Below are 24,728 nucleotides of genomic sequence, written 5' to 3'. Positions count from 1 at the left end.
TTCGCGGACACAGAGAACCCAGGCCACACAGGCTGCAGTCCACTCAGACTTTATTCAAAGATCAGGAATTGCGGATGCGCAGAGCGCAGAGGGGCCCTGAGTCGGGGCAGGGATGACCGCGGCTCCAGCTTAACGGTACTTGGAGGTCAGCACGGTGCTCACGGAGGCCAGGAACTTGTCCAGGGAGGCGTGGATAGCAGGGGTGAACTCGCCGGGGTTGTGGCAGGCCAGAGTCACCAGCAGGCAGTGGCTCAGGAGCTGCGGAGAGAGGCGGTGTCAGGGGGCGTCGGGGCGCGGCCGCCCGCGCTCCCCCGCCTGCACCCCGCGGGGTTGTCTGCGCGCCTGGAGGGCGCGCTGAGCCCTCCGCGCGGATCTCTGGCGGCCCGGCCCGCGCTCACCTTGAAGTTGACGGGATCAACACGCAGCTTGTGGGCGTGCAGGTCGCTCAGAGCGGACAGGGCGCCGGCCAGGTCGTCAATGCTGCCCACGGCTTTGGTCAGAGCGTCGCCCACCTTCTTGCCGTGGCCCTTAATCTGGGCGGAGCCGTGGGACAGGTCGAAGTGGGGGAAGTAGGTCTTGGTGGTGGGGAAGCTCAGGAACATCCTGCGGGGGTGGAGGAAGAGTGTGAGCGGGGCAGGGGGTGCGGGGGGGCGTGGAGGTGGGGTCCAGGGCAGGGTCCTGAGCCTGGCATTCGGATGAGGGCGCTGGCGCGCCTCTTCGGGCAGGTCCGCAGTCTGGACCCTGAGGTCTAGGGGACGTGGGCGCCAGCTGGGTCGGAGCCCCCCGAGGAGCTGCTGGCAGGCCCGCGACCAGGCGGCCGTCGAGCCCCGCGGGCACAGCAGGGAAGGGAGGTCCTCACCTCTCCAGGGCCTCAGCGCCATACTCGCCAGCATTGCCGCCGACCTTATCCCAGGCGGCCTTGACGTTGCTTTTGTCGCTGGGGGAAAGCACCATGGTGGATTCTTCCTGAGTCTGTGTTAGGACCAGAAGAGTAGCCGACCGGGAGTGCGCGGAGCTTTTCTGCCGGAGGCCGGAGGGGCACGCCCGCCCCGGCCGCGCTCATTGGTTGGCGCGGTTCCAGGAGATGCGGGCGGGGACAAAGTCTTGGGAGAGGGGGAGGGCGGGGCTCTCAAGGCCGCCCTCACTCTCTCGTTCCCGGGCAGGTGGAGATCCAGCTGGCTAGGGTACACTGCATTGCAGCTCCTGCAGTTCCTGGGTGCCCACACAGTTTCCCGAGCCACCCAAATCCACCGCGCACCCATGTGTGGCTGGGGCTGGGGGAAGAATCGAGATTTCTATCTGTCGGTCCCGGAGGAGAGCACAAGTTTTTCCGAAGTGAAACACGGTGTTTTCGCACCAGACTTAGCCAAGGACCAAAAGCTGTCAATTGTGCATGCAAACAATGAGGGTGAAAGATAATATGGGATAAATTCTCCACACCTCCTACCCCCACGGGTGGGCAGGCCTCCCAGGCAGCACTTGGGGAGCTCTGCCAAGCCTCGGTCATGGCTAGCTTCCAGCATCCCCCTCAGACTTGGGCGCCCACCGCCCTGCCCGACTCCGTGCTCCCCCCAAATTCCCCCCCAACTGTGGAATTGCCCTCATTCAGAGTCTGGCCAGAGCACCGGGGTCCATCTGCTCCCGGTTTCTGGTCCATTGTCTCAAAGACTCTGGGTGGAACCGTTAAGATTCCTGCCCCAACCCACGGTGGCAAGAGGCTGGGAGTGGAGCACTGGGGGAAGAAGGCCTCGGCTGGAAAACCCGCAGAGACTAAGAAAGACATAGCGGCTGGGCTGAGGGGTAGGGTGGAGGTTGGGCCGCCAGGGTCCTGCCAGGCACCCACCCCGAGTTATTATCTCATAAATTATTTCAAAGCCTAGCAAGGTTGGTACCACCCCCTCCACCCCCCACTTCCCCCACCCCCGTCCATGAGTTAGTTTGTTGATGCGAACCAGGTTGGAAAACCTGCTCTCTGGCCACCTAGGAATTCCTCTGTACCCCCATCCCCCACCCCAGGAGATTCAGAAGAAGGGGCTAAGTTGACCCAAGGCAGGGTTTGCTGTAGACTGAGCGGCGGTAGTGAATGTGGGAAACCAACAGAGCTGAGGGTCCGAGGAGCTCTGGACCCCAAACTCTTGTTTGACTCCAGACCAGGAACTTGGCCCCTGGGCCGGGGTGCCCATGTCTGTCTGCAAAGGATGTGTGAAGTGGCGAAGGGATAACTGACTGACTGACTGACTGAATGAATGAATGAATGAATGAAATGCGGCTGTGATTTGCCAACGGTATGGCACCACTCAGGTGCCCCATGCAAGCTGAAGTCTTACAGGATCCCTCCATCTGAGCACCCACTCAGCCCCACCACATACCAGCCGCCACGGAGGGCAACTATTCCGCTCTAGCCTTTGGGGGTTCACGCACTTCCAGGCCCAGGATGGTCAGCCCCGAGAACCGTCTACATTACAAGTCTGGAGAGCTCTCAGGATCCGCTCCCGGCCGCCATTCCACTGTTACCAAAGTTTTGGGGTCACACCCTAAGATTCCGAACCGGGAAGCTCCCCGCGGGACCCGGAGCCTCTCTGCCCAGCAACAGTGATTCGGCCCAATGACCACACACACGCACGGGTCTCGCCTCAAAAGGCTTCTTTATTGACTCGCACAGACCTAAGCCAGAGGGCACGGGATTCAGCGGTACTTCTCCGTCAGCACCACCGCCACGCCGGTCAGGAACTTATCCCAGGCCGCTTGCATCTCCACCGTGTACTCGCCCTGCAGGTGGGAGGCCAGCACCACCTGGAAACACTGGATCAGCAGCTGCGGGAGAAGGGGCGGGGGAAAGGGTGTCTGCTCTCTCCGGTCCCTCCCGGAACTCCACCCACAAGCCCCTCCTCCCCACGGCTGCACGCGCAAACCCTCCAGGGGCCGGGGCTGCCTCACTGGGAAGTTGGAGGGGTCCACGCGGAGCACGTGCGCGTGCAGGTCTGCGAGCGGGCTCAGCGCCCAGCGCAGGTTGTCCATGTGCAGCACAGCCACGCCCACCGCCTCCAGCAGGCGTTTTCCGTGGCTCAGTAGGTGCACCTCGTCAGGGAAGACGCCCAGGTGCTTGAAGTAGGTCTTGGTGCTGGGGTACACGGTGAAGAGCCTGCGGGAGCAGGTCAGTGGGAGGGCGGGCGCGTGGGGTCTCTCCAGCGCCTGCAATCGCCCTGACCCCTGGACACCCGGGTCTAGCCTGCCCCCTGGGGACGCAGGCCCAATACCCCCGTCTTCGCCTCCCTGCGATGCTGGAGACCCCGCCCGACCCACCTGAGCAGCAGCTCCGCCCCGAAGGGCGCCTCGTGTCCCGCGATCAGGTCCCAGACCTGCGCGACCTGGGCGCGCTCCTGAGCATTGAGCATGGCGCTGGCGTGGCGTGCTCTGGGGGCCGCGCCCGCGGACCCCGCCTCCTTATAGCGGCACCCCCAGCCGGGCGCCCCGCCCGCTCTTATCTGCAGCAGCGTGGCGGGAACTCGGGGACCCTCGGCCGGCACGGGGAAACGTCGCCAGCCTAGGTCCCCACCGCCGCGGAGACCACCGCCTTAGGGATCCCGGTGTTAATGGCACAGACTCACGCCGCTGGGCGTGGGTGCCTTTGCTGCGGACTCTAGGAGAATCTGTAATGACTTCCCCGCGGGCAAAGTTACTGCTTCGCTCGCCAATAGGGAACCGATGTAAAGACCGGGAGAAAGAGCCCGGCCAAGGAACGCCCTTATCCCCCGAGGGGCCAGGAGGGAAACTGTATCAGGTGTCCTTGCAGCGCGGGAGCTCTGACTTCAGGCTTTGAAGAAAAGTCCCCTGAGTCCCCACACGCAGCCAACACGCTGAGTGAAGCGACAGTCTTTGGGCGATTTCGAGAGGCCCAAACGCACCCAGAGAAAACGGCGTGGGTGACTGAGGCTGTTCTGCTTTTTCCGGTTGCGACTCTGAGGTCCGCAGGTGCAAGGACCGCCCCAAAGCACCCGGGGAGTGTCCTGCAGGCCTGGTGTGACCCCGGGGTCTCCTCTATTGTATCCCTCCCTCTGTTCCCTCCTTCCCCCCAATATTGAGGACGCAGGACTCAGCTCATTCCATCCTCATCCATTTATTGGGGAGTACCGGGAGGATCTGTGAGAGTATTTAAGGGTAGAGGGGAGGTCGAAGCCGGGCCTCCGGGGTCCGGTGACAGCTCAGCGGTACTTCTCGGTCAGTACGTTGGACACGACGGACAGGAACTTGTCCCAAGCGGCGTGGGCATCGGCCGTGAACTCGGCGGGGAAGTGCAAGGCCACCGTGACCAGCAGACAGTGGGACAGGAGCTGGGGGGCGGGGGAGAGGCGGCTCAGCGCGCAGGGCTGGGGTGCTGTCTCGGTGGGGGCGGAGTCCCTCTAGGTGAGACACAGCCCCTCTCGCACCACCCGGGCCCCGCCTCTATTCCGACCCAGCCAGGACCCCCTCCCTCTCTCCCACCTTGAAGTTGACCGGGTCCACGCGCAGGATGTAGGCGTGCAGCTCGCTCAGCTTGGACAGGGCGCCCGCGATGTTATCGATGCTCTTGACCGCGTCGCCCACGGCGGCCACCACCTTGGAGCCATGCGCGCGCAGCTGCGCGGAGCCGGGGTTCAGGTCGAAGTGCGGGAAATAGGTCTTGGTCTGGGGGTAGCTGGCAAAGAGCCTGCGGGCGGGGGGCGGGGCGTGAGCTCCGGAGGAGGGCTGCCTGGCTACCTCCCCACCATCCAGCCCGCCCTGCTCCCAACTCGAGGATCCACATTCCACCTCGCCAACGGCCCTGCACGCTGGGCAGCTCCCCCTTCGCTCTCAGCCTGGTGCCTCACACCCAAGCGCATCTAGAGGCCCCCCACGTCACTCCCACCACCCAACCACCCCCCACCCGGCCCTATTCCAGGCCGCTGCAAACTCCGGGCTTGTCTCTTTGCTTCCAACGGGGTCAGCACGACCAGCTCTCCAAATCCCCCCAGCCTTGGCCTCTAGCCCCTTTCACCTCCTTCCGCCACAGGAGCCTCCTTACCAGCCCTTGACCAGGCTTCCAGCTCCACCTTCCGCCAGAAATAATGCCCTCCCTAGCAGCATCCCAGGGAGGTCTCTTCAGGGAAAACCTCTTTCCACTGTGGTTTCCCCAGAGTCAGAGACCCTGGTATCTGTGCTGCTAGCAACCTAACTGCCTCAGAAGGCGCTTTAGGCCTCGGAAGAAACTGTCCGGGGCCTTCAGGTGGGAACCTGGGCCTGGCCTGCTCACACCTCAGTGAACCCAGGGTCAGTCAGAAGTCTGCACAATTCATCTTCCCCGGCTCACTGTCCCCTGTCCGCAACACCCTCACACTGTAACTACCTGGCACCGTCCCATCCCATGTGGCACTCACCTCTCCAGGGCCTCGGTGCCGATGGCGTCCGCCTGTGTGGAGATCTTGTTCCACATGGATGTGATGATGGTCCTTTCAGCCTTGGTCAGAGACATGGTGGAGGTCGAGCTGGAGCGGGGTGAGCCCGGGACTGGCCTCGGTGGTGCTCAGCTAGCTCCCGCGTCCCCTTATATGCATGGAGCCTCGGTGTCATCCGTGGTGGGCATTGGTCAGGAGAGGGTAGGGGGCTGTGGAGGGTGGGGTCTCTTATCAGATCCAGGGACTGGGGGCAGTCAGAGCCTGCAGGGACAGGTGGGGTGAGGGGCTATCACTCCTGCCACCCTTGTTAGGCCTTAGACAGGGCGTTGGCTGCAGCCTGACCAGAATCCTACAGAGATAGGGGCCCAGCCAGCCCAGGAGGTCAGCCCTACACCATCTTTGTCCATTTCAGAATCACAGAATGAGGGAAGCCAGAAGAGCAGGGCCCAAGACGCACGCTCCCCGGGCTGGAACATGCCCCGAGCTGCCTGCACCGCTCTTCCCCCTTTGGTGGGATCCCGTGGCTAGCCCGCACTGGCCACATGTCAGGGCTCCCCCCCCCCCCAATGGCTCTATGATTCCTGGGTTTCCTCTGAGAAAACAAATGTTTTGCCCACCTGGTGCTGAGCACAGATGTACTAACTGGATCTGTCCCCTGAGAAGCTAGGTCAATAAAAGAATTCTAATATCACGTGCTATTAGGGATTGCAATATTGCTCACCATATCATCATTTTAACATAATGAGGGAAATATTCCTTTTAATTTTATTTTAACATGCAATGAAATTGACTTTCTTTGAGTGTACTTCTCTGTGAATTTTGATATGTGTATAGAGTCATGTAACCTCCACTAAAATCAGGATACGCAGTAGCTCCCTCACCCCCAAAAGTTCCCACCTGCCACCCTTTTGCATTTCACTCGGGATATAACTTCTTTGTCAGTTTGACGTGTCATATTGCCCCCAAGTGTGTAGTTTGCCTCCATTCTTTTAATGATGTTTTTGGTTGAACAGACATTTATAATTAATTTTTTTTTTTAAATTGGGGAATATTGGGCAACAGTGTGTTTTTTCAGGACCCATCAGCTCCAAGTCAAGTTATTGTTTTCGATCTAGTTGTAGAGGGCGCAGCTCACTGGCCCATGTGGGAATCGAACCAGCGGCCTTGGTGTTATGAGCACCACGCTCTAACCACTGTGCCAACCGGCTGCCCAGACATTTATAATTTTAGTGCAGTAAAAGTTAGTGATTTTTTTTTGTCCTGTTTAACAATGTTGCATTGTTCTATTCACAATCACCAGAAGGTGGAAACAACCCAAATGTCCATCAGTGGATGAATGGGTAAACAAAATGTGGTGTGTATCCATACAACGAGATATTCTTTAGCCATGAAAATGAAGCAGTTACACACTGCAACATGGATGAAACTTGCAAACGTTATACTATGTCAACAAAGCCAGACACAAAATACCACCTGTTGTATGAGTCCCTTTATATGAAATGTCCAGAATAGGTGAATCCATAGAGACAGAAAGTGGATGAATGAGTACCAGGGGATGAGCCAGCTACTGCATAATGGATACTAGATTTCCTTTTGGGATGATGAAAATATTCTGGAAACTAGATAGTGATGATGGCTGTACCATCTTGTGAACACACAAAATGCTACTAAATTGTTCCCTTTCAAATGGTTAATTTTGGTGCTCGCTTCGGCAGCACGTATACTAAAATTGGAACGATACAGAGAAGATTATCATGGCCCCTGAAAAAGGATGACATACAAATTCGTGAAGCGTTTCGTATTTTGGGGATCACTTCATAAATTATACAAATGTCTAACCGGTAACAAATGTAACTAAGCGGTACACCTGAAACTAATATAAAATAATACTGAATGTCAACTATAGTAAAAAAAAAAATAGTCACGAGGATGAGTAGTGCCACATGGGGAATATAGTCGAAAATGTTCTAATAACTATGTACAGTGTCGGGTGGGTACTAGATTTATTGGAGATATCACTTTGTGAGTTGTGTAAATGTCTGATCACTATGTTCTTCTGTACACCTGAAACTAATTTAAAAAATAATAATTAAGTACTTAAGAAGAGAAAAAAATGGTTCATTTTGTGTCATGCAAATTTTACCTCAAGTTTTTAAAAAGTGAAATAAGCATTGTGCCACATGCTGAGGCGTAGAGAACTGTCTGTATTATCGTTCTAAGAACTTGACTTTGGTGTTTTGAGTGGGGCAACAGCCCCCTGTGGACTGATTTTTGGTGGTTGTGAGGTGAGGCCCGCCGTCTGGTTTTAGCTGACATTTATCTAGTGCCTTCTAAGCCCCAGGCACAGTACCAAATACTCTTCATGTTGGGCGTTTGACTCTCATAGCTCTCTGGGAGAGATTTTTTTATGTCATTGTCATTACATGTTTTAAGATATGGAAATGGAGGCTCAGGAAGGTTAATGAAATACTGGAGGTGCCCCAAAAATGTATACGCATGACTGCTATTCATCTGTTATCGTTATATATTGAGTATTGCAGTTTTAATAGTTTTTTCCTTTCTTCAAATGTGTATATATGTGTTTGGCACCCTCTGTATGTTTGATATTTCAGTGGAGGTGGGAACCATTCTCAGGGGAACGGGAGATCTAGGTTTGGTACAAGCCAGGCTGCTGGCTCTTTGGGGGTCGCGCAATCTCTTCTGTCGCTGGGCCTTGGTTCCCTGTGACATGAGGACACCAAGCCTGTGCTTCTGGACACTGAGACCCGCTGGTCTCTGGGAAGAATTTGAAGCCCCAGGCTTGTTCTGAACTTGTGTAGCAAAAGCTGAGCTGGGGGGCCCTGCGTCACTCAGTGCAGATAGGGTTCTGCAGACCCTCCCCTGAGAGCAGCCCCTGGGTGACCCCAGGCAGGCTAATCACCATCGTGAGCCCCAGTTTCACTGTTTCAACCTCTCGGGTGGGAGTTAAACAGCCTCCACCCCACTATTAACAGGCATAATGGCAGCATGAGTTCAAGATTATCGTAGTTTCTATTGTGGGTGAGTTATTCCTCTTGGGCGGAAACACTGCACCAGAGAAGGTGGAGGTGTGGAGGTGGGTCCCAGATAGGGTCTTTGAGTCCCCCCAGCCCCCTGACAGACAGGGTGGCTCTATCGGGCCCCGACTGAGTGGCAGGACAGATAAGACCTGGCCATCCAAGTGGCCTCCTGGCCCTGCCTGGGGGGGACCCAGGATGGGAGGAAGGGTCAGGAGTTTCGGATCTTAAGAATCCTCTTACCTTCTGAAAAGTAGGTTGCACAAGAGTTATTTAAATGTAGAATGAGGACGTAGAGGTGGGGGCTGTTTTCAGGGAAGACCGTGAAGTGAGCAAGCTTGACTCTGTTCACATCCCTGTCCAGGACACAGCACTGCACTTAGAGACCACCTTCTCCCACTCCTGTTACTGGTGGGAACTGGAGGTGCAAAGCATGGCCTGCCTACCCTGGTCCCTCTGGCTGCCGGCACCAGGCTGGATTGGCCAGGGAGTGACAAAAAGCTCTGACGTCCGTTTCAGCGCAATGAGATTGACAAACGTGGACCCTCACTGCTACTGGTGAGGGTGGGATTCAGACCTCTGCTCGCTCCAGTCTAACCCGGGACATTCTTGCACCCGAGTCCTCTGAAGGCAGCCTGGGGAGGGATGTATCCGGGACCTCTGTGGGCCAGGATCCCACACGTCACCTCCCGTCACCTTTTATGGATTACAGTGCATGCATGATACAATGAAAAGATATTAACCATAGCCTGAAAATAAACAGTAAATGCTCTTATGAAGCTTGCTAGCAGGAAGAGGACACTGAGGGGGTAATTGGGGAGTGGTGGGTTCCTCTAAGTCTATGCCTTCCCCCAGCCCAGAGACAGCCACCCCCAGAGCCTCTGGACACTACACCTGCTCCTTCAGGTTCAAGGGCCATGGGACTATCGGATGGGGTAGCAGCATGGCCCAGGGAAGTGGGAGCCAGAGTCCTGGTCCTTATGTCTGGGCACCCACAGATTCCTGGTACCCCTGTGGGGAGGGCCCTGTTACCATAGCTGGCCATCTCCCCAGACAGCGGGCTCCCCTTTCCCCATCTGCCCAGCTCTCCCAGCCCCACCTCCTTCTTCTGTGTCCTTATTTCCATTCCTGGGACATCCTGGGAACTGTGGGATACCTCAGAAACCTTTGGTTATACATAATATCAAAACATAGCAGACTGGGAAAAAAGGCTTGCAGAATCTGCAACCGAGGGTAACTACCCCTCACAAAGAGAATGTGTCCAAACCATCAAAGAAGGACAAACAACCCACGAGGAAAACAAGACGGCAATTCTCAGACACTGGCAAATAATCAAGCGATACAGTTCTCTACCTCAGGAATAATAAAAGAAATACAACATAGGCTAAGACACCATTTTCTTTTCTGGGAATTTTGTAAAAAAAAAAAAACAAGACAAGTCAATGCTATGCAGCCCCGTGTAGGGCAATACGTTTGTTTGGGAACGTCTGAGGCATTTGAAATGCATGTACTCCACCCTGGCAGGTTTAGCCCACAAATCTGTGTCAGCTTCAGTAAAAGAAGGTTACTTCAGCAAAGAAAATGGTTATCCCTTAGTTAAGCGGTTATGTTCTCATGCATGTGAGGTGTTTGAGAAAGAGTTGGAAACAGCCACAATAGACTGTTAACTATAGTCACCTCCTAGGGAAGACTAGAATCGAGTGGGTGGGGGGATTTTTCTGACTTTTAAAAACAGCTGTATTGAGACATCATTCACATACCATAAAATTCACCATTTAAAGCGTGCAATTCAGTGGGTTTTAGTATAATTAGTATAGAGTTATGCAACCATCACTACAATCAAATTTAGAATATTATTCACCCCAAAACAAACTCATTAGCAGTCACACCGCCCCAACTATCCCAGCCCTGGACAAACTAATCTGTTTTCTGTCTCTATGGATTTGCCTAGTCTGGACATTTATAACATGGAATCATACACTACGTATGCTTTCAAAGTTCATTCATTGGATCAGTACTTCATTACATTTTACGACTGAACTCTTCCATTGTATGGATTATACCATATTTTATTCATCTACTTACCGGTTGATGGGCAACTGGCTTGTTTGTACTTTTTGCCTCTTATGAATAATGTTGTTATGAACATGCAAGTTTTTGTGTAGACTTATGTTTTCATTTTTCTTGGTTATATACTTAGGAAAGGAATAGTTGGGTTGAATGGGAACTCTATATTTAACCTTTTGAGGAACTGCCAGACTGTTTTCCACAGTACCTGTACCATTTTACATTCCCTCCAGCAGTGTGTAAAGATTCCAGTTTCTCCACCCCATCTCCGACATTTGTTGCTTTTTTTTTTTTGAATTGTTATAAGAGTTTATTTAAGCTGAATTGATGACATATATTGGGGAGCAAGATCTCAAGTGCTATTTGTTGTCTTTTTGATTATAGCTCTCCGAGTGTGTATGATGTGCTCTCTCTCTCTGTTTTTCATTTGCATTATGCTAATGATAATGATATAGAACATCTTTTCATGTGCTTATTGACCATTTGTTTATATTCTTTGGAGAAACATCAATTCACTTCATATGCATATTTTCCAATTGGCTGTCTTTTTATTGCTGTGGGGACAGAGTCCCAGAGAGCAGTTTCCAGGCTCTCGGCCTCACGTGGAAAGGTGCTGACTCGGGTAATGGATGGCCATCAGCTGTGACTGGTTGGCCATCAGCTGTAACCAGTGAGCCACTTGCCGCTGATACAACTTCCGTGGCTGTGATGGTTGGTTGGCAGGCAGAGAAGCAGACGGTGGATTGTGGATGGTGTGGATCCTACTTCGTGTGTTGCCCACCAGGCTGCAGCGAGACTATAGTGGTCTGACTCCCCTGTCTATGGCTCCGTGGGTGTTCCTTTTTGGCCTCACCATGTCCTGCGTCCTTATGTGGGGAGCGGGACCAGAGACCCTGCACGACACCCCGCATGACAATTGCTGACGTGTAAGAGTTTTTAAAAAATATGTCTGGATACAATTCCTTCATCAGATATAGGAATTGTAAATATTTTCTCCTGTTCTGTGGGTGTTCTTTTTCCTTTCTTGGTGGTGTCCTTTGAAGCACAAACATTTAATTTGATAAAATCAATTAATTTTTTTCTTTAGTCGCTTGTGCATTTGGTATTATATCTAAGTAATCATTATCCACTCCAAGGTCATGAATGTTTACCACTATTTTTATTAATAGTAGTAGTAAGAGTTTTATAGTGTTTTATGATTCATGGATTACTTTCAAATTTTATTTTAGTACTTTATAGTTTAAACTTCCTCCCCCAAAAAAGTGTTACTTTTAGAATGAAGAAAGCAACATTTAGAGACAGGTGTCTTGAACCTCAGGGTGAAACCAACCTTAGTTTCCCATTCACGCTGGGAACGCTGTTTGTTCCTTTCTCCCCCAGTGACAACCGGGCGGTCCCACGTGTACTAGGCAGTAACTTCCTGGCGAGGGCCCTGCGCCTGCGCACGCGGCCTCCCGCGCCTGCGCAAACGCCGTCGGTCCGGGCGCAGACACCTTCTGCGCGTTTGCCCGCCGGGAAGTGTGGCGGAAGTGTCGCGAGCCGGGCGGGACGCGCTAGGTGGCGCGTAGGTTTGGTGACTGTCGCGCTGGCTCTGTCGGCCTGGCTCTTCGTGCCGGTCCTTTCCGTGGCCTCGGTCGCGTCTTTGTCAGGTCCCCTCACCCCCTGGCCCCGGCCCATCCTCCTCGGAGCCTCCCTCCCCACCCCACGTCCAAGGAGCATCTTCCTTTGTCCCCCCCTCCACCTCCCTGGTCCCGGACCTCCTCAGGCCCTCCTCCTGCTCCCCGCGGCGCGTTTTCCTCAGGCCACCCCCCCCCACCCCCGTCTCTCGGCGCGTCCTCAGAGACCCCCACCAACCCTCCACTCGCGCTCCGTCTTCCTCGGGCCACCCCCTTCCCCGGGCCCCACGCTAGGATGGGGGACAACACCAGCCCCATCAGCGTGATTCTGGTGAGCTCGGGGAGCAGGGGCAATAAACTGCTGTTCAGGTACCCCTTCCAGAGAAGCCAGGAGCACCCGGCGTCCCAGACAAGTAAGTGAGCGCTGGGCAGCCGGCTGGGCGCTCCCGGCTGGCGCCTGGAGGCTGGACCCGAGCAGCCAACCGCAGGCGGCCCTTCCCTCACCACCGCGCACGTTACCCTTCAAGTCCTTTACTTGTTTCTTCTCCTGACCGTACGATCGATGCCTACTCATTATAGAGTACTGTTTGGAAGGGGTAGAAAAGTAGAAAGAAGCAAGAGAAAAATTACTCATAATTGAATATGCCAAATCCTCTATTGCTAATATATATATATATATATATATATATATATATATATATATATATATATATATATATGTGTATATATGGTTGGTGCAAAAGTAATCGCAGTTTTTGCGATTATTTTTAACTTTTTAAACCGCGATTACGTTCGCAGCAGCCTAATACACACACACACACACATTGCATGTGTTAACCTAAAATTAAAAGGCTAAAGTGAGAGGCCACAAGCATTTATTTGAGATCAGTAAGAGCAGCTATGTGGGACCCACTGAGTTCAGTGAAAGCCAACCCCAGGAGACCAAATTGTTCTGATTAGGAGATGCAGTGAGTATATTTATGAGAAAGGGAACGGGAATAATTACATTTATAGAAGGAAGGCATTTCTATTGGTCAGATAGCATAGTGACGTTAATTCTAAACAATGTTATTGATTTTTAGTCATCAATCAGGTAGTTATACTATCTGGTTTCTTATTATCTTTGCAATGAGTTCTTTGGGGCACAAGGTTGCTTAGGCCCAGTCTGCAGGTTATTTAGCCCAAAGGTTTGAGACATTTGATGTGCAAAGCTCTTCCTCTGAGGTGGCAGCTCCAGCTCCATTTTAAAGTGGCTCCGTTCATTATTATTTTTTGACATAGGAATGTATTCATCTTGGAAAACATGAAATTAGCAAACCTTCTGAAGTTTTCTGTGACCACCCACCCCCAGTTCTGCTCCCCCATCGCAGAGATAACCACTTACCATTTTGGTGATTGTCCGTCGTGTACATAGACACAAACTGTGTATCCATAGAACAATAGTGTATTGCTTTGGGGATTTTTTTCTGTCGCATAAATGCATTGTTCCGCAGTGCACAGAGTAAACAGAGTAAACAGAGATCACCCTTCCTCTTTGTTGTCGCACACAGCTGCCGTGGATGGACATTGAGGTTACTTGGCAGTTTTTCAATATCATGAAAGTTCAGTTTGTAATTTATAGTTTGTTTTCAAATTACTTTTAAATTTCTTATTATGGTACAAAGTTTTCAAGGTGCAAAGGGGGTCAGATGATGAAGAGGAAGTTTTTTCCCCTCCGTTTACCCCCTCAGCCACCGTTTCCCTTTGTAGGGGCAGCTGCTGTCACCATTTTCCGGTGCATCTTTCCAGACTCTTCTGTGTAAACACAAGCACAAGTGAACACACTATACACACTGTTCTGCCCTGTTGTTTTCATTTTAACTTTACCTCTTGGATATCGCCTCAGACTTATGATTAGAGTCATGGGCTGAATAGACTGTGATTTATTTATGCAGTCCTTTGTTGATGGGCGTTTAAGTTGTTTCCAATGTAGAGTGTGAATGTCCTTTGTGTATATATTACTTTGCAGAATACCAGATCAGTTCCCAGAAGTGCGATGTTTGGATCTAAGGGATAAGAGCATCTTTATTTTTAATTAGATTTTTCTAATCTTTGTTAATGGGCTCGGTGAAAAGTTGTATCTGATAGTTTTAACGTACATTTGTTTCGGATGGAGAATGAACATGTTTTCCTGTTTTCAGAGCCATTTGGATTTCCTTTATAGTGAACCATCTATTCATAACCTTGGCCTAATTTCCTCTTGGGTTGTTTGATTTTTTTCCTCACAGATTTGAAGGAGCTCTTTATATATTCAGGATAAAAACAGGCCTTTATGACAAAGCTGAGGATACTTAGCCAGTTTGCCTGTGTAGTTCTTGCCGCATAGCGTTTTGATTTTTATGGAATCAAGTTTAGTCGATTCTCTTGTGGTTCCTGAGTTTTGTTATACATAGAAAGACCTTCTACTCTCCAGTGTTATTAACAAAAAGAATCTCTCGTGTTTTCCTGTCAAATATTTATTGTCTTGTTTTCAAATGTGTTTATCTTGATGTAAGAAAATACCAGCTCCTGTTAGGACACTTGCTGGGAATTGTGTGTGCGCCTCTTGGAACCTGGAGTTGCAGGCTCTGTGATGGGCGGGGAAGGATGTGGGAACAGCTGGGAAGTGTTTGCTTCGAGAGCCAACAAAGTTTCTCTTTCATGTGACTATCAGGTCCCCACGTCATTTTATAGACTAATTCACCTTGCCCCCACTGCTGGACTCTGCTGCTTTTATCACATACTAAATTCCCATGTTTATTTGAGTTTCTTTTTGACCTTTCTCATGTCTCCCAATGATCTATTTGTGTGGCTTTCGCACTGGTGAGTTATGGAGAGTATAACTTTGTACTGCGTTATACTCTCCGATGGGATTGGTCACTGTCACTACCTTTCTTTTTCAGCATCCTCAAGCAGCTCTTGCCTCCTTTTCCCCAGAAATGTTAGTGTTGGCTGTATTAAGCCCCACTCCCAAGTCTTGGGGGTAGTGTTGGAGGTCTTTTTAACCGTGTTGATTAACTGGGAAGAAAGGGTATCTTTATGTTGCGTCGTCCCATTCAAGAACAGAGTATGTTTTCTGTTCGATTTTGTCCGCTTTATCAGCATTTCCATTTTCTCCATGGCCCTCTTCCGCCTGAAGAATGGCCCACGGTGAACTTCTGAAGGTCATCCTTAGGTCTTTAAAACTCTTTCGCTGCATTAATTGATTTCAAGTTTTTTTTTTTCAAAGTGTATCAGAAATCCACAAAAACCAAAAAATTGACATTTTGACTGTTGTGTGCGTTTAATAATAAATGACGTTATTTTTATGACGTCATAAAAATTTTGGATATATTCATTCGGATATAAATGAACATTGCAGCAAAAGGGTTAAACTTGACCACTCGGTTTGTGTATGTGCAGAATATTGGTATATGGACATGTGAAAATTCTTTCTTTTGCCTGTTGTTTTTCCAACATAGTTGACATCATACACTGAGGGTGTGTGTGTGTGTGTGTGTGTGTGTGTGTGTGTGTGTACACATATATAATTATTTTTTCTAGCTTAATAATAGTACCAAAAGCATTTCCTATGTTATCCTAACTTCTTGGGAGCCATAATTTTTCTTGAAAATTTTTTTACTATGGTTAAAGATATATAAAATTTGCCAATTTAACCATTTTTAAGCGTACAAGTCAGTGGCATAATTCACATTCACCATAGTTAATTCCCCGTATTGTACAACCAGCACCACTTTTCCCAGCAGCTTTCTGTTACCCCAGACTGAAACGGTAACTAAGCAACGACTCCCCATTTCCCCTCCCTCAGCCCCTGGCGACCTCTAATCTCCCTTCCGTGTCTGTGAATTTGCCTACTGTGGAATGGAATTGCAGCACTGGTCCTTTTGTGTGTGGTTTCTTTCTCTTAGCATAACGTTTTCACGTTTATCCACGTAGCACGTGTCAGAACTTCATTCCTTTTTATGGCTGGTTAATAATCTATTGTGAGTAGAGACCACCTTTGAGCAACCATCACTTTGAATGGTTCCACAGTCCTCCTGATGTGGCTGGATCCTGTTTTCTTAGCCATGGTCTCCTTTCTGCTCTCCCTCAGGTAAGCCTCGTAGCAGATATGCCGTCAACAACACTGCAGACCAGGCCGAGGATCTGGATGGAGACTCCAGGTAAAGGCTCGAAGTCACTCTGTGTGGGAGCTCGTCCTACCCCCAGGCCTGGGCCAAACCCCGCCTCCTGTTGACCTGGAGGTTTTCTCCCCTGAGAAACCTGGTGTCCTTTTTCCCCAGTTGGTGGGTGTTGGGGGCAGTGCCTCCCTGGGGGTTGTGTTGCCAATCTCTGGCTTTCTGCACAGTTGGGTCACCTGTTCTAGCTTTGGGCTGTGTGGGTGGTTGGTAAAGCAGGTGGGAGCACAGGGGAGGCCACGCCCCTGTGGGACGTTTATGTCCTAGAAGAGGAGCAGGAGGAAAGCAGACCCCGGTGTTGTCCTCCGACCTTATTCCTCAAGCTCGTGCCCAGAGGTCTGGTGGAGGTGCTCGGTGCAGCGCCTGTCCAGGTGCTGATGTGGGCTGAAAGCCAGGGCTGGTGTGTTTGATCTCTGCTCTTGCAGGGCACAGAGGAAAAGCGGGTCCTGTTCCTTCCTAGGTGCCCCCCGCCCTCTGTGGGAAGGACTCTTGTGCAAACATGAGCAGTGATCACTTTTGCCCTCTTCTGTTCATTTTAAAGCTTAGGAAATGGTAGCACGGGCCCAGATGAAGGAGGGAAGATTGTAAATTGCTTGTCCTGGGTTCCCCTAAACACAGCTGGGGCCTTCCTGAGCTAAAGGACGCAGCCTCCACTGTCCTGGGGGAAGTAGCTGGGGTCCCCACACCGGGCCTATGACGTGCAGTTCTTGAGTACAATTTGCCTCAGTTCTCTGACCAGGCACCACACTTGCCATAGTGTCCTGCAGTTACAAGCATGTGGTGTTTATTTTTTGCGGTGAGGACGTCAGGGCCCTCTGGTGTGACCAGTGACTGTCTCCGAAGGGAGCGGGCTTTGGAAGAGGGCCCCGCAGGAGGGGCATGGGATGTGGGAGACGGTTGGACATTCCGTGGGGCGTCCTGCTGCCACAGCGGCTGGCCTGTGGCTGCCTCGTCCTTTCAAGTTGGCAGCTTGGGACAGACTCTTGTTTGTCACACGCACGTCGACAGCCGTGCACAGTGGGGCGGGTACGTTTCGTCCTCCTCCTCTGCCGCAGACTAGTTTAGAGCAGGGCTGGCTGCTGCCCGCCTCGCTCCACGGACACGAGGTTTAGGCTGCTGAAGACTCGAGGAGCTCCTGGAATGGTCTGTGTGGAGGGATTTCTTAGGACCAGGAGCTCCTAATTCCTGCAGCTCAGTTTCAGAGGCTTATACTAAAATGTCTCAGAGGGTATTTGCTTCGTCTGGTAATTTTAGCACAGCATAGCCTCCGAGGACCCCATTCCCCACCGCCACCCCCATGTTTTCAGAGCTACAGGTGCATACCCTTGGGGGCCCAGCTTTATTTTGCCAGGGGCAGCTGCTGCTCTGCCCCTGCAGCTCGGGGAGCCCTGTCGTAGCGCAGACACCTTCCTGGAACCCTGCAGCGAAGGTACATGTGCCCATTCTGTTCTCCTTGATGGTCGTTCTCAAAGGAGCTTTTTTCCTGGGAACCAGTGGGGTGTTCTGCTTGTCAGTTTGCCGGATTGAAGCCGTGTTCAGAGCCCAGACCGGGAACTTCTGAATGTGGTGGTGGCCGCCTTAGACAAGTGAGGGTGCCGAGCTGCGCGGCCCGGGGTTACAGCCACTACTTGGTGGCCCTTTTAACAGAATGAAAATTCGTTTCCTCGGTGGCAGTAGCCACCTTTCAGGTGCTCGGTGGCCACATGTGACTAGTGGCTACTGTATGAAATGGCGCAGATTTAGAATATTTCTCTCAGTGGACAGCACCAGCTTAGAGAGTCAATTGGTTTTATAAGGTGGACTATCAAGAGGACATGATTCAGGGTATAAGAATTCACTGTCACTTTTTAAAAAACCCAATTAGAATTCAGTCGGGAGAGAAGAAAACAGATACTGCGTATTGTCTCTAAGGCTTGAAATTCAAGTGTAGAAAAGCTGAGTTGTCCCTCTGGGTTGCCGTGGGGGCCGTGCTTGATTGCATCGTGCATCCCGCACACCCGCGGGGAGAAAGCCATCCGGAGAGGTCGGCGAGGAAGTCCGGAATCCGTCGGGAGGGCTGTCGTGAGCGTGGTCCTTCGTGACGTGGGTGCGTCCTCCCCAGATTGCAAGCAGTGCTCTGGCCACTGCTGCAGCGGAGGGGAAGCTGGGGGCCTGGGGAACAGTTGGCTTCATGTCAGAACACTCTGCCATCATTTTACCGTAGACACCGTCCGGAAGACCTTCTCAGAGCTGTCCCAGGGTTCTGTCTCCACCCTTGGTCTCTCAGTTGGCATCGTGGGGCGCTGGAATCAGGTGGCATTGCTGCCCTTCTCAGGCTTGGCCACCTTTCTCGGAGCAGTGGGTGTAGCTTTCAGGCACAGTCATGTCCTCGGCGGGACGCAGGCCTCGGCCAGTGACCCGTAGTGTGAGTGGGCACACCACATGTACGTCCTCCATGCCAGGCACACAGGGGGCTCCACCAGGGCCTCGCTTGACGGCTTCGCCTCTATGGCATGTGTGTTGAGATGTGTTAGAAAGATGTCCCCACTTCCTGGAGCTGAGGTCAGTACAGAATGTGGACAAGTAATGTTGTCCCCACACTTGGGAAGGTGGGCAACACCTTCCCTTTCCTGGCCCAGCTGAGTCTATGCTCGTGTCCCCTGGGCTGTCCCTGGAGGGCGGCGTGCTGGGACAAGTGCAGGTTCAGGGTTCCAGGTCTAGTCTCACTCTGTCCTGCAGCACGTGACCCTGGGTATGTTCCTTAGACAGAGGGCCTGTGTAGCTGTCTTCTGTAAGATGCCTGCTGGTGGCCTCTCCCTCACAGGCCTAGATGTTATGGGAACGTCTGCGTCTAGGTGAGAGTACGTGCTGATGGCTCTGCTTCCCTGAGAGGGGCAGACACAGCCTGGAATGTCACGTGTCACCACCCCACCCGGTAAGGAAGTGCAGCACTGCCAACACGCGGAAGCCCTTTGTGCTTCTTCCCTCGTGAGAGGACAGGGATTTCCTTGTGACCGGTGTAGCCGTAGGAGATAAAGTTGTCGCCGTTGCACTTGAGCTTCCTGCGATTCTGACTTTCTGGGTGATTTTGGGAAAGCCCATAAAATCGTACCCCTTTCCTACCACTTCAAGTGAGAAGCTGAAGCGTGGGAGCTGCTGGAAAACAGGATTCTTCGTTGTGCATTTCTCTTGTGTGGGTCTCCGGCAGTGTGTGTTCCTCGGTGAGAGCTGTGGGAGCAGCGGGTCCAGCAGGGCATCCCGGGGGGCAGGGCACGGTGCCGTGGCAGGCTCTCCCCCCTCTGACGCTGCTGCATTCTGGGGCTCAGGCCTGCTTTCTGTTTCCAGGAAGCTCAGGAAGCAGCATGTCTCAGGACATAAACCCGTGCAGAGGAGCTTTCACTTTTTTAAAGATACTCCCTACAAAACGCAGGCCGGATAGCGCAGAGGTGTCACACAGTTTCCAACATACGTACTCATGTGTACAAATCTACCGTGACGCTGTGCTGCTCAAGGCACCACAGTCCCCTTCTGGGGAGAGGTTCAGGGAGGGGAGCTGGGCAGGTGTCACAGTGTCTCAAGAACTGGGGCTGAGATACTCAGCGGCGTGCTCCAGTGTTCAGACGACTCTGCCCTGTGCGGGTCTCATTTGATGTCGAGATGGTTCGTCACAAAGACTAAATACGTGAGCACGGGCGTCCAGCCAGGACATGTGGTGCGGGGCTGTGACCCAGGGCTTCCAGCCTTGCTCTTGCTCCCGGAAACGGACCCTCACTCTTGCCCAGCCTGTGTTGACGCACGACAACGGGGGCGGTAGTGAGAAAACTGTGTGGTAAGTCTTCACCTTGGGGCGTGTCTGTATCCTTTCTCGTCAGGTAAGTTGTTTCGCCTTGACCTCCGCCGTGAATGCTTCATGGTGGCACTGCTGCCAGACTCCCAAACTGTTGGAATGAAACGACTGATGCGTTTTCATGATTTTGAAAACCGCTGTGTTTTTGTTTGGTCTTGATGGTCCTGTTCCCGTTTCAGCGAGCCCTGTCCTCCAAGCGATGAGCAATTGGTTGCAGGGTAAGACCAAGGCTTCTCCACCACCTTTCTGTCTTGATTCCTGCTACCTTCTCTTCTTGTAACTCCGATCGCCCTCAATGTTGAAGAATAACTAATGGGGCACCCAGGCTCGCTCTCGGACCGCACTGCCCGACCCCCCACGAGTGCCCCGGCTGCCCACGGCCCCTGCCCTTTCTCCACTTGGAGTTCTTTAGCTTTTTCACGTTACCCAAGAGGCCTAGGCCAGGTTGGCTGGCACCCGGGGGGCTTCTGGGACCAGGCATGCACTCAGACCCCTTCTCCTCCAGGCAGGTCCCCGTGGCCCCGTGTACGTAGCAGGTGAGCAGGGTCAGGCTTCCTTGTCTCCCTGGCCTACTGCCCCCCTACACTGGCCCTTAATGATTGCTCCTGGCTTTCATTTCTCAGAGGGGTTTAGTGGGGGCCTCTCCTAAGGGCCGGAGCTTAGCTGTAATACGTGAGCTTAGATGCTATTATTGTGTGTGCCTGTTCGAGGCGAAAATGTTCCCATGGAGTTTATATGGCACTTCTCCCATGGAGAAGATGGGACCCACCTGTCCCCCTGACAGGGCATCCCCTCTGGGCATCGGAGGTACACAGAGCGTCGGTGAGCCCCCCAAAATGAGAGGGGGCAGAGGCAAGCTCCCTTCCATGCTGTCCCTCTCACCCTTTTCTGGCCAAGCCAGAGAACAAGCCCTGCTCCCCGATGTCTCAGCAGGGAAGGAAGGAAAACCTTGGCCCGTTTTCCAGCGGGGCTGGTTCGTCTTCCTAAATGTGGGGTTTTTTGTTGTTGTTTTCTTTCCATTTCTGGGTTATTCCAGGAATGTTAGTTTTTGTAACAGCTATTTTATTGTGTGCAATATGTTTACCAGGCCTTTTACCATCAAAACAAGGGGAAAGGATTTTTGTAGACTTTGGAAACAACAAACAAATGTCATCACGTGTTTTTGTTTCAGTTTGCTGTTTATAACAGTTATGTCCACTGGCCCCAAATCTCATGCTATAACGCTGTCTTTGTGTCTGTTTGTCAGCAGACACGCTACATAAAATATAAAACCACTCAAGTGTTATTTTCATCGTAAGTATGTAATACTGCAGTGGTGAGTGGGTTTCTGTCTGGGCCAGCCTTGCTCCGCTAAGCAGAATAGCCACCACCACCCTGCGGGCCACCCTCCCTGAATGGCCACTTAGTGACTTTGAACTTCAGCACATGACTTTCCAGTTGGTTCCTTCCGCAGACCCTGGCCTTTCTGGGCTTGGAGGGAAGTGCTTTTTATTTGGCTCTTGGGAGGGTGTTTTGGATTTGGGTCTTTATAGATGCAAACTGGACCACCACTGCCTGCCTCAGAATCTCAGGACACACCCCACGTCCACGCTAACCTGGGGTCCTGGGCTGGTGGCCGAGGGCCAGGGCTGAGGCCCATCTGTAGATCTTCATGTCAGAGCAGAGGCTCTTTCATGGATGTGTTTGGCTATCACAGGAAAATGTGAACTCTGGAGTCGTGGGGGGAGGTTTTCTATCCCTTATCTCTGTGTCCCCGAGTCCTCGGGTGGCAGAGTGGAGGGGCTGTTTGTTCAGATAGGATGTGAAATGTTGGCACTGGCTCCATCACCAGGGCAGAAGTGTTTGTTTGGGTTTGTCACTCTGAGCCCTTCCTCACCGTGTCCCTCCGATGGGACTTACAGGGCAGAGTGAGCCATTTAGAGTTTTTGAAGAAAGCATGTAATGTCTCTGGCCTACGACACTGGAATCTTCTGTCTCTGGTTTAATCACTGCAGGGAGCAGTATCCCAGAGAAGAGAGACCCCCGTAATGGGCGGCCAAGGACTTGGGCTGTGGGTCCCACATTTGGGTCCCAGAATGTCTCTGACAGCCTGGTGGTGGCAGGTCCAAGTGCCAGTCAGTCAGTCCTGACTGTGCAAGAAGCAAACTATCTGCATTTGGTTTGTCTGGGGGGCCACAGAGTGACCTGGGACACCTAGAGGACCACATCAGTCCTGGAGGAAGGCTGGGAACCCGTGTGACACTTTCCCCCTGCAAGATCTTAGCAGTTCCAGGCTCCCCGCCCGTCTGCAGCACAGAGACTTGGAAAGAGTCCCACAAGCTACCCGTCTTGCAGCTTGTCCACATGCTGGCTGGGGAGAAAGGCTCTCGCTGCGGGCAGGCTGCAGGTCACTCTTACATTAGGTGGGGAGCCTGCCATGTGTGCGGGGCCCAGAGCAAATGGCCCCCTTCTTAGATCCTTTTCTCCCACAATCAGATTTGCTATTTCAGAGTTGAGCCGAAGCAGCAGTTGGTAGCAGACCATCCTTTCTCTTCAGACAGTGCAAAGGTCTGATGTGGGTCGCTCCCCTCCCGCCACACAAGGTCCTCCAGGAGAACAACGTGTGGCATGGCTGATTCACCGTAGCCCAGGACGCACACTGGAGTGGCTTTCTTCAATGCTCTCTAGGACCGGAAGGGAGCCGAGCATGGCCCGGAGGGAGCTGGAGCCACCTTCCCCAACATGATGTGCTCCCCCAGCCTGGATGTTAGAAATGCTTTCTCCAGGTGGAGAAATGAGCACAGGCCGGTCTCCCTCCCGGCTGCAGCTCAGACAGCGCCTCAGGGTTTCCAACGTGGAAGCCCCCGCCCCCAGCCTCGGCTCTAGATAAGAGTCTGCACCGCATCCCCCAGCCCTCCCGTCCCTGTGGTAACTGTCCCTACCCGGCTCCCCCCTGGGCAGGAAGGAACACGGTTGCCGGGAAGGAGACACAGTGTACAGATGGCCCTTACAAGGGGGTGACCTCAGGCGTTGTACAGAGTCGTGTGCACGTCTGCTCTCGCACACACCACAGCCAGTCCGGCTTCTCCGTGCCTCCCCACGTTGAGACCCATACCTTGCACGTCTTAGAAACCCCTTCCCTAATAAAAACTGGAAGGTTTCAAAACAAACAAACAAACAAACAAATTAGAACTAAAAGCTGGAAGGTTTCAGTGTCCAGGATGAGGGAAGGCAGCCGTGCGGAGGGAGGCGGTGAACATGGTGCAATTAGCGCTGCCCCCCGCCCTCTACACAGCACCGAGGGCTTGAGGGGTGCAGCCCAGTAAACCTGGGACTGGGGGTCGAGCCCCCGCTCCCCACAGGAGCCTTAAGGAGCGGCTCCTCAGGGCAGGGCCAGCTCCAGCTCCAGCTCCAGCTCCAGCCGTTGTTTCTCCCTTTAAAAGCAAACTGCACCTCAGTTTCTCTCCTGGATTCCGTGGAGCTTGCCGAGAAATGACAGCATGTGCCTCCGGTCTGTGCTTCTCATGCCTTTACCTCGTAATTCTGGTGATTTTGGGTCGCGCATCTTGGGGATTGCTTCAGAAGGCAACTGATGGACACTTCCAGGTTATCAGTGGGGATCTGGCCACTCTGCGCATGAAGCTTCCGTGTGCTGAGGGCCGTGGGCACGGGCCTGTGACTCCTTGTTCCACTCTACCTCTTTTTAATTTTAAGGTTTTCAGATGTCATTCTGGCAACAATTTTGGCAACCAAGTCTGAAATGTGTGGCCAAAAATTCGAACTGAAGATCGATAATGTGCGCTTCGTTGGTCACCCGACTCTCCTGCAGCATGCCCTGGGGCAGGTAAGGGTCTCGGGGGGCGGGGGGCTCTCCCTGGGCAGACATGGCTCATCCTGGCCTGGGGCCCCCAGGGCACAGGGGGCTGACACCGGCTCTGGTGAAGGCAGCCATCGTGCAGCAGATCTGACCGGTGCTTGCTGTCAGCTGCACCCTCTCAGCGGTCCTGAGGGTCCCTTGGAGAAAGAGCTGGGCGGGCTTCCTTGTCTCCGGGGTTTCCGTCCCTGCCCCCAGCTTTTACTGTTTGCACTCGGGGGCTCTCCAGACTGTAGCCTTCCCTTTTAAAAGGTAGGACAACTAAGTTCGCGAACTCATCCTAGAAAAAGTGCTGCATGCCTCATTGCTGAATATCACTAAGGTTACCTTTGAAGGACTCCCCTTGGGAAGCTATGCACCGACGCCAGGGCCTAGTCCACTCTTCAAAGCAATTTTGGAACTCTTTTTCTGGAATGGCCATCACAGCTGTCGTTGTATTACCCTTGATGTCCTGAATGTCATCACAGTGTCTTCCTTTCAATATTTCCTTTATCTTTGGGTAAAGAAAGAAGTCATTGGGGGCCAGATCAGATGAGTAGGGAGGGTGTTCCAATACAGTTATTTGTTTTCTGGCTAAAAACTCCCTCACAGACAGTGCCCTGTGAGCTGGTGTGTATTGTCGTGATGCAAGAGCCATGAATTGTTGGTGAAAAGTTCAGGTCTAACTTTGTCACGCAGCCTTTTCAGCACTTCCAAATGGTAAACTTGGCTCACTGTTTGTCCA

The 24,728-nt window shown here is 52.4% G+C and overlaps 4 protein-coding genes and 1 non-coding gene across 6 annotated transcripts in view; 2 read left to right on the top strand and 3 right to left on the bottom strand.

Moving 5' to 3' along the window:
* Positions 1-33: 33 nt before the first annotated feature.
* LOC117019384 (hemoglobin subunit alpha) lies at positions 34-1,020 on the bottom strand. Its single transcript, XM_033101030.1, has 3 exons — positions 860-1,020; positions 399-603; positions 34-258 (listed from the first exon to the last, which is right to left on the bottom strand). The coding sequence occupies exons 1-3, from the start codon at positions 952-954 to the stop codon at positions 130-132; spliced, it is 429 nt and encodes a 142-aa protein (XP_032956921.1). The 5' UTR covers positions 955-1,020; the 3' UTR covers positions 34-129.
* Positions 1,021-2,626: 1,606 nt separating this feature from the next.
* HBM (hemoglobin subunit mu) lies at positions 2,627-3,466 on the bottom strand. The gene is made up of 3 exons (XM_033101036.1): positions 3,304-3,466; positions 2,938-3,142; positions 2,627-2,814 (listed from the first exon to the last, which is right to left on the bottom strand). Exons 1-3 carry the CDS (start codon positions 3,393-3,395, stop codon positions 2,686-2,688), a joined length of 426 nt encoding a protein of 141 aa, XP_032956927.1. The 5' UTR covers positions 3,396-3,466; the 3' UTR covers positions 2,627-2,685.
* A 635-nt stretch (positions 3,467-4,101) lies between these two features.
* Positions 4,102-5,539, bottom strand: HBZ (hemoglobin subunit zeta). Of its 2 annotated transcripts, none has more exons than XM_033101034.1 (3): positions 5,394-5,539; positions 4,483-4,687; positions 4,102-4,331 (listed from the first exon to the last, which is right to left on the bottom strand). In XM_033101034.1, the coding sequence occupies exons 1-3, from the start codon at positions 5,486-5,488 to the stop codon at positions 4,203-4,205; spliced, it is 429 nt and encodes a 142-aa protein (XP_032956925.1). In that variant the 5' UTR covers positions 5,489-5,539; the 3' UTR covers positions 4,102-4,202. The 2 variants fall into 2 exon arrangements, with proteins under 2 accessions (XP_032956925.1, XP_032956926.1); XM_033101035.1 differs by lacking the exon at positions 5,394-5,539 and adding an exon at positions 5,042-5,327.
* A 1,571-nt stretch (positions 5,540-7,110) lies between these two features.
* Positions 7,111-7,217, top strand: LOC117019907 (U6 spliceosomal RNA). The gene has a single exon (XR_004422591.1). It is a non-coding gene; the product is annotated as a U6 spliceosomal RNA (small nuclear RNA).
* A 4,806-nt stretch (positions 7,218-12,023) lies between these two features.
* The window catches only part of NPRL3 (NPR3 like, GATOR1 complex subunit), a 36,650-nt gene continuing 23,945 nt past the window's right edge, over positions 12,024-24,728 (top strand). Inside the window, exons 1-3 of the mRNA XM_033101119.1 lie at positions 12,024-12,542; positions 16,241-16,310; positions 23,845-23,974. Of these exons, the coding sequence (XP_032957010.1) occupies positions 12,425-12,542; positions 16,241-16,310; positions 23,845-23,974 (318 nt within the window). The 5' untranslated portion in view covers positions 12,024-12,424. The remainder of the gene's footprint in view (positions 12,543-16,240; positions 16,311-23,844; positions 23,975-24,728) is intronic.

This window comes from Rhinolophus ferrumequinum (genome assembly GCF_004115265.2).
Source record: "Rhinolophus ferrumequinum isolate MPI-CBG mRhiFer1 chromosome 15 unlocalized genomic scaffold, mRhiFer1_v1.p scaffold_54_arrow_ctg1_1, whole genome shotgun sequence".
Taxonomy (NCBI): domain Eukaryota; kingdom Metazoa; phylum Chordata; class Mammalia; order Chiroptera; family Rhinolophidae; genus Rhinolophus; species Rhinolophus ferrumequinum.
This window is presented reverse-complemented; position numbering and strand designations above follow the sequence as displayed.